The 15024-nt window shown below is 43.2% G+C and overlaps 1 protein-coding gene across 1 annotated transcript in view; it reads right to left on the reverse strand.

Moving 5' to 3' along the window:
• Window positions 1-3540: 3540 nt before the first annotated feature.
• Window positions 3541-15024, reverse strand: part of GRM8 (glutamate metabotropic receptor 8) — a 717928-nt gene continuing 706444 nt past the window's right edge. The window contains exon 9 of the mRNA XM_054989107.1: window positions 3541-3837. Within this exon, the coding sequence (XP_054845082.1) occupies window positions 3541-3837 (297 nt within the window). The remainder of the gene's footprint in view (window positions 3838-15024) is intronic.

Consider the following 15024-nt stretch of genomic DNA (forward strand, 5'->3'; position numbering starts at 1 on the left):
TGGAGAGGTGAAATTGACAGAGCCTTTCCAGGAGGTGAAGATGAAATTAACAAACTTTCTGAGGAGCGATCTCTACCGGCTCTGTCTTTTAAAACTATGCTTCCCAGCTAACATTGCATCTCCCTACACTTGATGAACATGCACCGAGGCGTCTTGTGTAGACAGACTCTCAAAATCAGGGAGATGAGAAGCAACGCAGGGCCGGGCTACTTACTTAATTCTGTAGCAGAGGAAACAGGCAACTTCTTTGCCAGGCAAAGATGAGAAAAACTGCAATTCTCTCTTCCATGCCCTTCAACATAATTCTGTCATAGAAGCAGGAATCCTCCCTGTCACCTGCCATGCGACAGCTTAAATATACACATGTCCTTCCTGCCTTTCTGTCAGGTGACTGTAACCACAGCACTATATTGGAACTTTTACCATAAACATAGTAATAAGACAGGTTGCGTGATTCGGGACTGGGAACTGGTAAAAAAAGGCCAATTCCGTAGGACAGATCCCAGATCTGATCCGAGCGGCCAGACTTTGAGCCAAGCTGCAAGTGACGAATGACACTTGAACGGCAAGTGAGCAGACTCACGTGTATTCCTCCCTGTTCACTTGCGCTCCACTTGATCACTATGTCATTCATCACTTGTAGCTTGGCCCTTTGGTTATCTGGTTGTAGGCATCCAGCTGCAGCAGAGTCAAGCAGTTTGGAATGAGAGGGCAGTGGTGTAAATTAAGCTCCTTTGAATGGAGCCAAGCTGCATGCCATTGCAGGAGAGTGGCACGAAGCTGGCAGGGCAGGAAGGATGCAGCAGGCAGAGTGGATTCCCATCTCATTCTGCCTCTTCCCCCAGCCTGAGTTCCAAATGAGCCCCTCAAGCTGCCACTGCTGAAACTGCTCTTCAAGCCTCCTTTTAAACTCTATAGCTTGATAAGCTTCCCCACCCCCTTGCTTCAGTAAAGGGATTCTTGGGATTCTCTAGTTCGATACTGGTATTTTCTGATTTGACAGTGGGATTCTCAGTTTTGATGCTAATTCCCTTGCTGCAGTTTGGTTCTGTTGGGCTTTGTTGGTTCAGCTTGCATGGGAATTAATGTCAAAGTAGAAAATCCCAAACGGGGGGTGGGGAGGAAACAAGCTGAGGAGTTTAAAAGCCTTGGAAGTGTTTCCTCCATAGGAAACAATAGAGAGTGGCTGGGGGCAGCTTGTTCAGGGGCCCACAGAATTGGACTTATGGGTCCCATCCTCCTGAAATTTGGGTGGTCTTTAGTAGATAGTCAGGAGTAGGTTCCCTGCAACTTTGGTGGATTTTTCTTTAAAAATTGCCCCCCAGGACATTTCCTCCCATGGGGAATAATGGCTGGTTAAATCCAAGATCAGAGATTCTGACTTGGATTTCAGGGATACTGGAGTTTTTTAATCCTTGAAACCAGGACCCATATTAACAAGATGGGGGGGGGGGAGCACACCCTAGTAATAAATGTAACACAGCTCAATTTTACATATAGGGCTGGATCCTGTGATCTATCAGAGGAAGACTTTCCCCATTTCCCTAATCCCAGCAGACCTTTCCAACACCAGGAACGTTGATTGAATGATTTGACCCATGTGGACAAATAGCCAAGCAGTCAGGAAGTGCAGTATGAAAGAGGAACGGCTCTCTTTCCCAGGGCAAATGGTCTTACGTGGCTGCTATTGGAGGGAGGAGTCAGTTCTTCTGAACCAGGTGCATCATATCAAGCCACAGGGGCTACCTCGAAGTACTGGTGTCGCCTACTGTACTTTGTCCACCCTTATACAAGATAAGTATGAGCTTGTGTTTAAAAACATTATCATGCCTATTATAGTTCATGCATCATGCTTCATTTGGGTGGATCCTACCCCAGCCTCCCACACCTCTGAGCAAAGCTTGAAGCCTTCCTCCAGCCTACGGACCCTTCCTCCAACCCAAGTAGTGGAAGGCATTTGGGAGGATGGTCCAATAGCGATAACTAAGGGCACCATTCTTATGTTACTCTCAAAGCCAGCAGAAGCCAGAGAGCGAGATCTTGGGATTTTTCGCTAATAGCTTTTAAAGAATTTTTTTTAGGACTGGTAAGACTGAATGAAAATGAGCAAATGATGGCCAGCTTTGTGGTGGGTGGGCATCAGAGAGTATGTTATTAGAAACGAACCTTTTGCATCCATATCTTTCTAAAAAAAAAATGGGGCCTTCGAATTTGCTCATATCCATTGCCCATTTTGAGTAAGTTTCATATAACATGCTTTGACCGCATGCTGCCAGAAGGTGCAAGAACTATCCCACTTGCAAGAAAGTTATTGAGAGATGTGCCAGGATTCAAGAACCGTTTCCAGGTGATGAAAATACAACTTTCCCTATTTAAACATTTTGTTAATAATGCAACAACGTTTATGCAGGAAGACTTGGAGAACAGAACAGAGATTAATAATACCATCACCCACTTATAGGCTAATCCTATGCGTGCTTATTTTGGAGCGAGGCCTACTCAGTGAAATGGAATTTCCTCCCAGTTAAATAAGTTCAGGATTGCTCTTAAGTCAGCATTGTGTCACAGACAAGTAACAAGTAAAAGAAATATTTCACCGTGCAGTAAGAGCTTGCAGATACCCATACTGGTCTAGAGCAAACCTGTTAAACAAAAGCTGCGTAATAGCTTTTATTTTAATTTATTTACTTCATTTATACTCCACTTTTCTCCCCAATGGGGAGACAAAATGGCTTAACATTGTTCTCCTTACCTCCAAGTCTATCCTCACAACAACCCTGTCAGGTAGGTTAGGCTGAGTTTGTATGACCGGTCCAAGGTCACCCAGTGAGCTTCCATGGCAGACTGGAAATTCAAACCCAGATCTCCCAGATCCTGGTCCAACACTCTCATCACTGTATTACACTGGATCTCCAAACCATTGCCACTCTTGACCATGGATAAGTCTTTTTAAATTTTATTAGGGGACCCATAAAAATGTCACAAAATAGCATGCAGGTTTTTGAGTTCTCCAGATCAGACTAGGTGATTTAAAAGGGGTGTGTGTGTATATAAGTATCTTTTAACAAACATCCAGAACTCAAAAACCTGCACGTTATTATGTGTTATTTAGGTTTTTCTTTAAAAAGGTATGATATGGATTTTGTTCTTGGACCAAGCATTCCCTTGGTACTCATGGTCCTTCATAAGTCTGCTTGGAAAAAAAAGTAGAAGTTTCTCAAGTTGAATAATAGGGTCAGAAATTGAGATCATGAAGTTGTTAGTTGTAACAAGGAATACAGAAATTGGTAACAAATGTCATGTTATCGAACAGACTTTTGCACTACACTTCTGCTAAAATGTAATCTAATAAAGCCATGATGCGCAATGTTAGAATTTTAAGTTAAGTTGGATATGTGTTTGTTTACAGTCACATTATTTTTTTTATTAAAAAGCTGCATTAACTAGCAGGCACATGAATTCTAACACATCTCTCAGTTCATGCAGAGCAAGCCAAGAAAAAATTGTGGTTTATAAAGCATTCCTGTGAACGTACATCTATTAGGAAGAGCTGCCACTCTTGACCATGGTTAAGTCTACGGATGACTTACTGTTGGTTTCAAGACTTTCGCAAAGTTCAGTTTTGACCTCGCCATTTGGTCTGTCGTTTCCCTTTTGGATCAGCTTGCTTTGCATTGTGGCTGCGGTCACAACCGCCTTGAAACTCCTCTTCCGTTTCTGAACATTTTGCTCTGGATGAAAAATGATAATATAAACTTTGGGCATATAGAGCATACCCAGAGACACAGAAGCACTTAAACTCATGGACACTGTAAGTGTTGTTGTCTGGATGTACATCTAGGAAAAGAGAAAAGAAAATGTGATAGAATAATCAACATCAGGAGACCTTATGGAAAATGTTTCAATGACGAGAGGAGCGTGCTTAAAATATTTGCTATACATTACTCCTCCTTATTTAAAATCTGGAACAGTGCTACCAGGGCTTTTTTTCAGGGGGAACGCGGGGGAACAGAGTTCTGGAACCTCTTGAAAATGGTCACATGGCTGGTGGCCCCACCCCCTGATCTCCAGACAGAGGGGAGTTGAGATTGCCCTCCGCGCCGCTGAGGGCAATCTCAACTCCCCTCTGTCTGAAGATCAGGGGACGGGGCCGCCAGCCATGTGACCATTTTCTCTGAGGGCAACCCACTGAGTTCCACCACCTCCTTTCCCAGAAAAAAAGCCCTGAGTGTTACCATTAATAAACTGGTATAAATGTCTGGATGGTCACACCGCTTACTAAGTTAACATAGTGGCCCTGAGTTTCTATTAACAAAAGGCACTTCCATTTGTGGAATACGTCTACCTCCCCTTTCCTGTGTTGTTATTCTGGGACAGGCGAGGCAGAAAGTTTTGTTCCATTGATGGAAGAGCCTTCTGCAAATGGAAAATTTAGTCTGGATGCAACCCATGGAGTTCAACAGTTCCATATTTCAAGATGCAACCTTGTGTATAGTTTTATAATAATTAATGCTGAAGTTATATAATTTTATTGCTTATTTAAACAAAATAAACACTAGGCAATGATATAACTGAATGAGGGAAGGGGTGTCATGCAAGGGTGACACCAAGACAACAATTTGCACATGTGGTCTTTAATTAAAGTAAGGTTGTTTCCATATGTCCTAAAAAGAGTACCCCACTCACTGAATGCTGGCAGCTTTTGCATGGGATTTCTGGCATCTCTGTTTCGAAGACAGATGCAGACAGTTTTCACGGCACTGTGAAAATGCAAGGAAAACTGCTTGCATCTGATTTGGAAACAGAGACATCAAAAATCTTGCACAAAAGCTATCAGTGTTCGGTGAGTGGGGCACTCTTTTTAGGACATGTGGAAATGCCCTAAGTGCTCTGTCCCACCACAAATAAGTAGATAGGAGAACAGGCTGTCTTTTAAAAAAATATTTTACAAATAATTAAGAATGTAACATCTTTGGTTTTGGATTATAAACAAATGCATCTGAGCTAGATTTAAAAAGTGAGCAAGATGAAACTGCAGTCACCTAGTCTAAGAAACAGAAGCTTCTAGAACAATCTTGCAGTTGTTGTCTCAAACACTATTAAAAATGGCAACATGAGTCAAACAAAATTTATGCTGAACAACAGTGGATTTACTGTTGGAATGCCAGGCCTACCAGAAAATGAGTTTCCCCACAGTGGAACTGAAGTGATTGTAAACAAAACTCTACTTTGGTATTGAATTTTAATGACAATATAGTATGGTATACAATAAATACTTTGGGAAACTATGAGTGCTACAAATAGGCCATCAGAATATATTGCCTATGAGAGAAAACAATTTGAAACAAATCTTGTTTATAGCACAAAGCTGAATTTCTCCTCAGACTTTTCACATTCACCTATTCGAAGGCGTGACTTTTGTTAACATGACTTGTTTTCTTCCCTCCACTTCCAGAGGTGGGAAAACACTTCATTAATGCTACCGTGATTTGACATTTCATCTCCGTGTACGAACATATAAGCTGGAAGAGAACTGATAAATTGTTGACCAGCAACACCATGCAGGAATATGAATTGCCTAAAATTTCCAGCCGAACCATTCTCTCTTATAATCACTAATAAATTCAAGCTTTAAGCCGTTCATCCATTGTTATCTATGGGCCGGATTCAAATGTGCTTTCCCACCAAAGTAATGTACAATCCAATCATAAGTAAGAAAACAGTTATATTTACTAATAGAAAGAAATAATGGTCCCATGGCTGCATGATGACATCATTTCCAGTGACATCACTTCCAGTGATGTTACCGCACAGGTGCAAGAGTGCTCCTGTGCTTCTCAGTAGGATGATTTGGGCCTAATTTGGCCCATTTGGGGTCCAAATCAGCCTGTGGCTAAGCACAGGAGTGTTCCTGGGGCAGCACGATGAGGTCAGTGACATGGTTGCACTGCCCAGGAGCACACCTGGGAGTTCTGTTCCCATGCCTTCTTCCCTTGATGGCCAGGTAAGTGGAGGCAGGGGTGGAAGGTGAAAGCGAGGGATCCCCCACCCCCACTGGGGGAATGAGATCCCTATCCACAGCACTGAGAGCATTGTATTAGTTCTGTAAGGCATCACAAAAGCCAATTCATGTCCTTACTGATATTTCATCTATTCTGCTTGTTTCTAGGGTAGAACCAATGCTAGTGCATTAACCCAGAGCTGCAATATAAATATGGTCTCAGTAATAACCCCATCTTTCAGTTCAAATGTTTTACTGAAGCCAGAGCTCTCTGCAAATTAAGTTCCAGCAGAAATCAAAACTTGAAAATATAAACAGATTTAATGAAGCCCCAGTAATGGCACATTTGGAATGCAATTTGTAGCAAGATCCACATTTTTCCATTTGACATTTTATCCTCAAAGATGACTGACAAATGTGGCTCTTATTTCAAATGTTGTTAGGTGAACAGAGTGACACATTTGCTTAAGTGGTGTGAATTCTCTCCACATAGCCACTCAACAAAGCACTTGGGTAAATCTATAGAAAAATCTGCCAGATCACATAAGAAAATCTAAAAGTGCTCTTTATGGCTTCACAATCCACCTATCTGAAAAGAACAGAGCACTTGACAACAAAGTACAGTCAATCCTAACCATGTTTACTCAGGGCCTAACATGAATGGATCTCTCTCAAGTGTTTGTAATTAGACATGGCCACGAATGGGAAAAAACCCAAACACCCTGTTCGTCGTTTGTTGCCATCCATGAACAACGAACAACGAACATGGATGAACATGAACTGTTCCCGGACATGTTTGCTGTTCGTTGTTCGTGGGGGCCAGAACCCCCCCAACCCCCCCACTTAGCCTCCCCTCCCCTCAAATCTTTACCTGGCCCTTTAAAGATCCCTTTAAACTATCAGCTGGCAGGCTGCAGGGGGGACTCCCCCCTGTCACCTGCCAGCTGATAGTTTAAAGGGCCCTGTCCTAGCAAAAACAGCAGTGTCTGCTGGCAGCTAGTTTGAGGGGTTACAAAAGTGACCTTCCCAATGTCCAATGCCCAGCAAATTTGCAGGGGACATAGTCCTCACTGTCCTCTGAAGACCCCCCCCCCCCAAGTTTCAGAGAGATTACACCCCAGGAAAGCCATGATCCACGGATCTCCCCGTTGGCTGTCATTTTCTCTTCACAGTAGCAAAACCAGGACTCTCTGCTTTGAAGGGTTAAAGCCAGAAGGAAAGCCAGAAGGAGTTCAAACAGAGTTCAGTCCCTCCGGTTGCCAAGGGAATTGATTGCAGGTGTCAGACTGTCTGGCTTGATGAATGGCTGCTGAAGGCGAGGCTTGCAACGACCATCCGTTCGTTTAGGATGGGGCCTCATGAACAGCTTGTTTGAGAACAGCAGATTAGGCTGTTCATGGTTTTTTTCTGTTCGTAATGCTGTTCGTGCCCCTGTCTATTTGTAATTGCTGATGAATGGACACTGAGAAATAATCTGAGAAAAAACAGATTTTTCTGCATTTCCCTCCTAGGTTTGTGGAAACACCTTTCCTTTCTATACTTGGCCTGTTTTGGATTTTAAAGTTCGTCAAATGGAAACCGGCAGTGAAATTTGTTCCTTTTTAGGGACTAAATGGCTATCTTGTCATCACATTCTTCATTCTGTAAAAAGAGTTTTTTTCATACATGCCTACAGTAGAAATTTGTTTTTCTGAGCATCCTCATCCAAAGGAACATGTAATTTAGATTAGCATTTGACTGAATATGCATTCTATTTGATTATTTTCTGCCTGAAAATTGTAGCCATCAATGTGTTTTAGTCTTGTTCATCACTTTGTATTGATAATTTTGTGACTTTGCAATTAAGCTGTTTCAGCAAATAATGTCTTCAAAAAATCAATAAGGTAAACACATGAATGCATTTATTAAACAAATGCTATTAATCTCTGCATGACCCTCACTTGTGTATCATACTGAACTATATAAGCAGCTAAGAATCCACAAGATACACTTTGAAAAGGAAGTGATATGTTAGCTGGGGTCACCATCATACACTGAACCTATAGAATGGTTGCTGGCACTAGAGACGGGCACGATCCGCATTACGATCCAAAAAACCCCACGATAATGGCGATTGCGCAATCATGACTCAGCGGATCGTGATCAGCCACGGCCAACGATCCAGCGATTGGGAGGGGGCTGGATCGGGGCTGGATCGTGCTCGGATCGGGAAGCCAGACACTCAGGTGCCAGTAATCTATTCCCGGGGCAACGGAGCCAGGGGAATGCCTGAGCTGTGTTTCCCCTCCTTCTGTCGCCCTGGAAACCCCAATGGAAGCCCAGCTTTCCTTGATCAGCAGGGCTTCCTTCCAACCATGGAGCAGCAAAGCAGTCACCTGCTGGGAGAAAACACCCAGGGGAGGGAGGGGGAAGGGGGTGTTCTGTAGCCATGGGCACTCCAATCTCATCCCTGCAAACCCTGATAGGCAGCTCTGACGGCCAAACACAGACGGCCAAACACAAACACAGATGCCGCCAGCATCACCCACCATTCTTTTCTCGCCAGCGCGCTCCTTTTTGGCCTGGCGGGAGGGCACATGGGGGGTGCCGCTGGCAAGCAGCCAGACCCCCTGCCCCCTGAGGGGAGGCAGCTCGTCACTGTCTCCCAGGGCCTGCCAGGCCCTCTGGCCGCCGCCAACACCCACCTTCCCACATAGCTGGGAATAGCAGTGCACCCCACTTTGGCCTCCACGATCCACGGATCGGGAACGGGAGATGATCGGTGTGAATCGTTTAGTTGGGATCGTCACCGGCGCCGATCCACGATCAACTGGATTGGCAATTTTTTTTGGATCGTGCCCATCTCTAGCTGGCACCACTAATAACATGGCCCAAGTCTATTTGCATGTGTGTAGGCACTCACATTGTGCTCTCTACGCACAGTGCCTATAGAAACAAACAAGGAATTTTCCCTCTTGAACTTCCTTGCTTTTATTAGGCTAGGATAGAATAGTACAAGTTGCATAATTCCATTATTACTATTTCTGGCTTCTATAAACTCTACATCATTGACTCTAATCACCACCACCAGTTCTGGTTTCCATTCCAAGAATGTATTGATTTGGTGTTTTGTTCCTCATCTAGAGCTTCTAAAGTTCTAAGAGGCAAACTAGCATAGGACTGGATACTCTCCAGTAGGGCTTCAAAAGGAGTCTGAATTCTTCCCACACTATAAATGTTAAAGTAGCTTAGCAAGCCTAGCAAAACTGTGTGATCACCTGTTACTGCTGTTGTGAATCACTGTGTTTCTCTTGTATGCATCTGAGTTTTACATAGAAATGTCACAGAGTATACTTCCTGCATTTTATCAGTTAGTATACTTACTGGCTGATTTTCTCCCTATCAAGGCCCAAAGGGGGTTATATTAAACAAAAATACTATCAAATATAATTTTAAAAATACAATTTAAATATACGCACACACACACCGACAAAAACAAAATGTATGTTGGGGTCAGCCTAACATCCAAGGGGCCAGTAATCGAAGGCCACAGGCCATGAACCATAGGCTAACAGTGGAAGAACAAGAGCCTCCAGTCCTGACCCCATTCAAGATATATACCTGGGACATGGGGGAGGGGAAATCTCCCACTAGACCTCCTGTCCCCCCCTCCATTCTCCACACTTGCTAAGCAGGCTGCCAGAGGGGAAATGGGGTGAGGGTTTGACATTGCACCAATATGCTGCATCACTCTTGGCATTGGTGCAAACTCACATTAGTTAACCATAGAGTTTTGAGTGAATCCTAGAGTGTTGCCCCAACACACCGGAAGTGATATTGCATATCAGGGAAATGCCAAAGGAATTTCTCTCCTCCCAGTGCTCCTGTCAGATCGCCAGCTATGGCTGACAGCCCTACTGAGACAGGAAGAGCATAAAAATAAGTGCCTCTAAGATGTTGCAGCTGAGGGCAGCATCCCTCACAATTTGCCCTCCCTAGTCTATACTGGAATACTATTTGCTTCTCTTCTCCTACATGGCTATATGTATGTGTGTGTAACTGTCTGCCATCTAATGACAATTTTAGTACACAAAAGTCCCTGCTGCAATAAATCTGTTTTTAATGTGCTACTGGATGCCTTTTTCTTGTCTGTAATCGTTTAACACAGATAGTCCTCTGGAATTTATAGACATTCTTTGAGGCCAAGATTGTATCTGATTATATTTCTTTTTCACACATACACAAATAAACCAGTATTTCCGAGTGAACAGACACCAGGCTGGGTTGCATGATTCTGAAACAGCTTTAGCATCACAGCTGTTAGTACATTAAACACCAATGCCCAGCACAGAATTTGCAAAGGACGAGTGAAGCAGATTCCTAAATCAGGCAGCCACAAAGCGTGAAATCAATAGGTATTTGACAATAATTATAATCAGAATCTGTTAAACAACAACATAACCCATAAAATATATTGCAGGAGATCCAACTTTTTTTCAAAAGATTTCAATATATCTTTAAATTTGGGATTATTTCTCTAAACTGTGGATCATTTTTTCCCTGATAGTCACAATGGTCAACTGTTGCTGGCTTATTGATGATGTTTTTATTTTATTGTGGTGTTCAATGCAGTTTACTGCTTTTTTATGTATTGTACAGGACCTTAGCCATGACCTGGATAGCCCAGGCAAGCCAGGTCTCATTAGATCTTGTAAAGATGAGCAGGGTCAGCCTTGGTTTACTAACCAAGGCTGACCCTGCTCATCTTTACAAGATGATGGGAGACCACTGAAGAATACCAGGGTTGCTATGCAAAGGCAGGCAATGGCAAACCAATTCTATTACTCTCTTTGCCTTGAAACCCCAGCAGGTTTGCCATAAGTCAACTATGACTTGATGGCATTTTCTGCCACCATTGCAGGTCCTTGAATGCAGGAGGGAGACACATACATTTGTAAGATAAACAATTATACTGTCTAAAATGTTAAATACACTGTGGATTTGCTTTAAATATATAAAAAGTCTTTTTATTTGGATGGGAGATCTACAAAGAAGACCAGGGTTGCAGAAGCAGGCAATGGCAAACCACCTCTGTTAGTTTCGTGCCATGAAAACCCCACCAGGGGTTGTCATAAGTCAGCTGTGACTTGAGGGCAGAATTTCATTGTATTTGTAATGTACATAGAAAAAGGACCCTAACAAAATGTAGCGTAGTACAGCTGATGTGTATTGCAAGGACCTGTGGACATGGTTGCTAGGGCTGCCTGACAACCAGTGGGAGAGTCTTGTGGAGCAGCATTGCGGGATTTTCTTTTAAATGCAGCCTCATGTATTTACCAAAAGCTCTTGCTGAAAGTGGCAAAGGGTAACTCTAGGAATCATCAGAAACTCTGTGGTTTTAGCATAGAGTTTCTGGCATTTCTTAGAATTACCTTTTGTCACTTCTGGTAAGAACAAGTACACAAGGCTACATTTAAAAAAATCCTCCTTCTGCCTCCAAGCCTCAATGGGCAACAGGACCTAGGGATGGGGGATTCCCCTAATGGGTACTTAGCAGCCCTGATAATCCTCTTTGTTTTTAGTAAAGATAAGACCCACTGGCATGGTGGCATGCAGATTTTGTCTCACTGCATCAAGTGTCCAGTGAAGTGATTTACATTTCCCCACAGGAGAAAATGGCAATGATTCAGAATATGAGAGAGTAGAGATGGGCACAAACCGAAATACGAACCAAAGTTCATCATGACCCAGGCTGGTTCGTGGTTTGCGAACCAGCAGTTCACCAGAGCCCATTTCTGATGAACTGCCATGAACTTTAGGGCAGTTTGTTTGGTTTGTTTTTTCATTTGTCACTGTAGACAGCCTGGTGCCATTCAATGTTTCCTAGGCAACAGGGGTTGGGCTTTCTGCAGACGTTCTGCTGACCTGGAAGTGACCTTCTGCTGACCCAGAAGTGGTGATTTGCTGGCTCAGAAGTGACATTTTCACAAACCAAGTGAACCAGTTAGCGAACTGGGGCGGATTCGTGAAAGTTCGTGGTTTGAAACGTGATGAACCACAAACCACATGGTTCATTTTTTTCTGGTTCATGCCCATCTCTATGAGAGAATAAAAGGATAATTTTGCACATCTTTGAAGAATGCAGACCATATATTCTCCCAAATCCTGAAAATCTCCAGCTCCCTCAGTAGAATCAAACTTCCTTCTGTCTCTCACATTTCAATTCAACTCAACCTCTATGGTCCTCAGGATGGCAGACATAATTCTTCTCTCTACTTGATTCCCTCAACAGCCTTGTGAAGTAATTTACACTGAGTGTATGTGACTGGCCCAAGGTCACTGACCCAGTGAGTTTCATCAGACTGAACCTGTGTTTCTCAGTCTGGCTCCATAATTAAATCACATTACATCTATCTGCATAGCCCCACCTGGGCTTGGGTCAGGCAAAGATGGCTTTTACTGGTCCCGCCATGACAGTCTTCTGCAGACTGGTAGAATCTCCTGTTCCACTCTACCAGTCTTCCCAATTTTTTTGAGACTGTCCATCGTTAACATCTGAATTTACAAATATGCAGTTCATTCATGTTATTTTTCCCTTGTTGCAAATTTAAGCTCCTTTGCTGTCCTTGAAAAATCCCAACTGAGAACTACATGTAGAAGAAAACAGATCTCCTGAACATCAGTGTAATTAATGCCAACAACAGCATTAATTTCACCCCATTCTAGATAAGCCGATACGTATCAAAAATGCTCTTCCAGGAACACATTAAAGAAGGTTTGCTATTTGTTTCCAGCAAGGCATGCTTATTGGAGGGGACATGGATCAGTGGCACAGCATCTGATTTGCATGCAGAAAATCCTGTTTTTAATAGCAGACAAAGGGATCTCAGGTAAAAGGTAATATTGACCTATATGGATCAATAGTTTGACTTGGTATAAGACTAATGGTGTTTGCCATTCAATCAGTGTTGCTTATCAATAGGTTTGTGAAAAACAATAGTCCCAAAGCACATAGATGGTAGATACTGTGCATCCCCAAACTAAACATTTCTGAAAAATAAACAGAGCTGACCGAGGGCCAAGCTACAAGTGATGAATGACACTTGAACGGCAAGTGAACAGACTCACATGCATTCCTCCCTGTTCACTTGTGCTCCACTTGCACTCCACTCGATCATGTAGTGAACAGGGAGGAACACACATGAGTCTGTTCTCTTGCCGTTCAAGTGTCATTCATCACTTGTAGCTTGGCTCCTAGTCTTTCAGTGAAATATGCCATGTCTAAGTGGCCCAGAATAGAATAGCCTTGGAGAGGGTAAGACACCTGTTCAATCCTATGCACACAAGTGATACAAGCACATTTTAGTTAAAGCACTAGATACGTTAGGATGTGTTTACATGAAGGTATCATGTGGGAATTGCTTAGTGTTTAACAAACTTCATTCGTTAGTCTCCAGCTAATTTATAAAGCCTGAAATTGAATGCTATTGAGAACACAACTGCATGATTAGATAAGATGGAAAAATGCATTTGGGAATGTTATCTTCACACATTTCTTGCAACTAGCAGCATTTACTTTGCATTCATAGTAGTTATATTTAAGGGTCACCACATGACTGGAAGTTAGGTCTATCATGGAGTATAGGGGAACAGCTGCTAGTCTTGACCAAAAAGATATGGAGGATGTTTATGCAGGTCATAAACAGAACTGACCTAGTCTCTCAGTGAAATATGCCAAGCTGGGAGCCTAGTGATTGAGAATAGAATAGCCTTGGAGAGGGAAAAGAAACCAAGCATCAGTAACATAATAACATGGCCTTGTGTAGATTCAAAACAGTCTAACCCTGAGAGAGGCCTGGTCCATGCTGGACTGCCACAGGGAAGCGTGGCTTCTGAAAAGTGGCTTGGTGCAGCTGAGAGGGGTACTGGAGCAGAGAAGTGAGGTGCCTACCTGGGAAGGGGAGGGAAGGTCTAGGCCTCCAGGTCCCTCAGGCATCAAATGTGAAGGGGAGGGGGCTGTGCTCAATGGGTCCGCCTCTCTGCTTGGGAAAAAAATATCAGGGGGTGGTAAAGTTCCTTAATTAAGCCCTGGTTTTGATTTTCCCAGGACCATCTAGCTAGTTGTTGTTGGAGACAGAGTAATGAATTAAAATATGGATCTTTAGTTTGATCTGACAAGGAAATGCATATACGCACCACATGGTCTGTCTCACTTTCTTCCTAACAGGAGTCCCATTTTGTTTTCCTAGCCATAATTCCAAGCTGCTTGCTATATTCAGAAAAAAACCCTAGGATTGCCAGTCTCCAGGTGGCAGCTGGAGATCTCCTGGAATTACAACAGAGATCAGTTCCCCTGGAGAAAATGGCTGCTTTGGAGGTTGGACTCTATGGCATTATACCCAACTGAGGCCCCTCCCTTCCCCAAACCCCACCCTCTTCAGGCTCCACCTCCAAAATCTCCAGGAATTTCTCAATCCAGAGCTGGCAGCCCTGCTTCTCTCCTCCAATGTACACAATGAATAAAGTGCCTTTACAGCAGAACTGCAGAAACTGTGACTTACACAGTCCACTTGCCTATCGCGATGGCCTACTAAGCAATCAAAAAACCCCTTTCTTTCATCCTTCCTGGGCACTAGAATATGGGTCAGGCACCTGGCAAGTCTCATTACATGGTTGGTGATCTGATCCCAGGTTGGCGGGCTAAGACTGAAATTATTCTAACATCCACTGGAAGTAGCAGTTTTTAAACTGAGTTAAGGTGTACACAAATGATTGCTCTGAGACGCAGGAACTGTGCAGATGTACAAATGAACAGGCCCTGCATGTGTAAGTGGGACTAACTTTTTGTAACATTGCCAATCATGTGGAGGAGCCTACACATATCTATGTGTACGTAGACATCTGCTGAATGGGTAGATGTTGAAAGTGGGGGCCATGGGCACAATTCTGCTCACCTGGATATGTTTTTGAATAGCTGCATAACACTGTAGCCGTCTTGCTGATATTTTTCTCAGAACGTTGTTCTAATGCTTATCTTTTAAAAA

Source organism: Eublepharis macularius, chromosome 9 (genome assembly GCF_028583425.1).
Source record: "Eublepharis macularius isolate TG4126 chromosome 9, MPM_Emac_v1.0, whole genome shotgun sequence".
Taxonomy (NCBI): domain Eukaryota; kingdom Metazoa; phylum Chordata; class Lepidosauria; order Squamata; family Eublepharidae; genus Eublepharis; species Eublepharis macularius.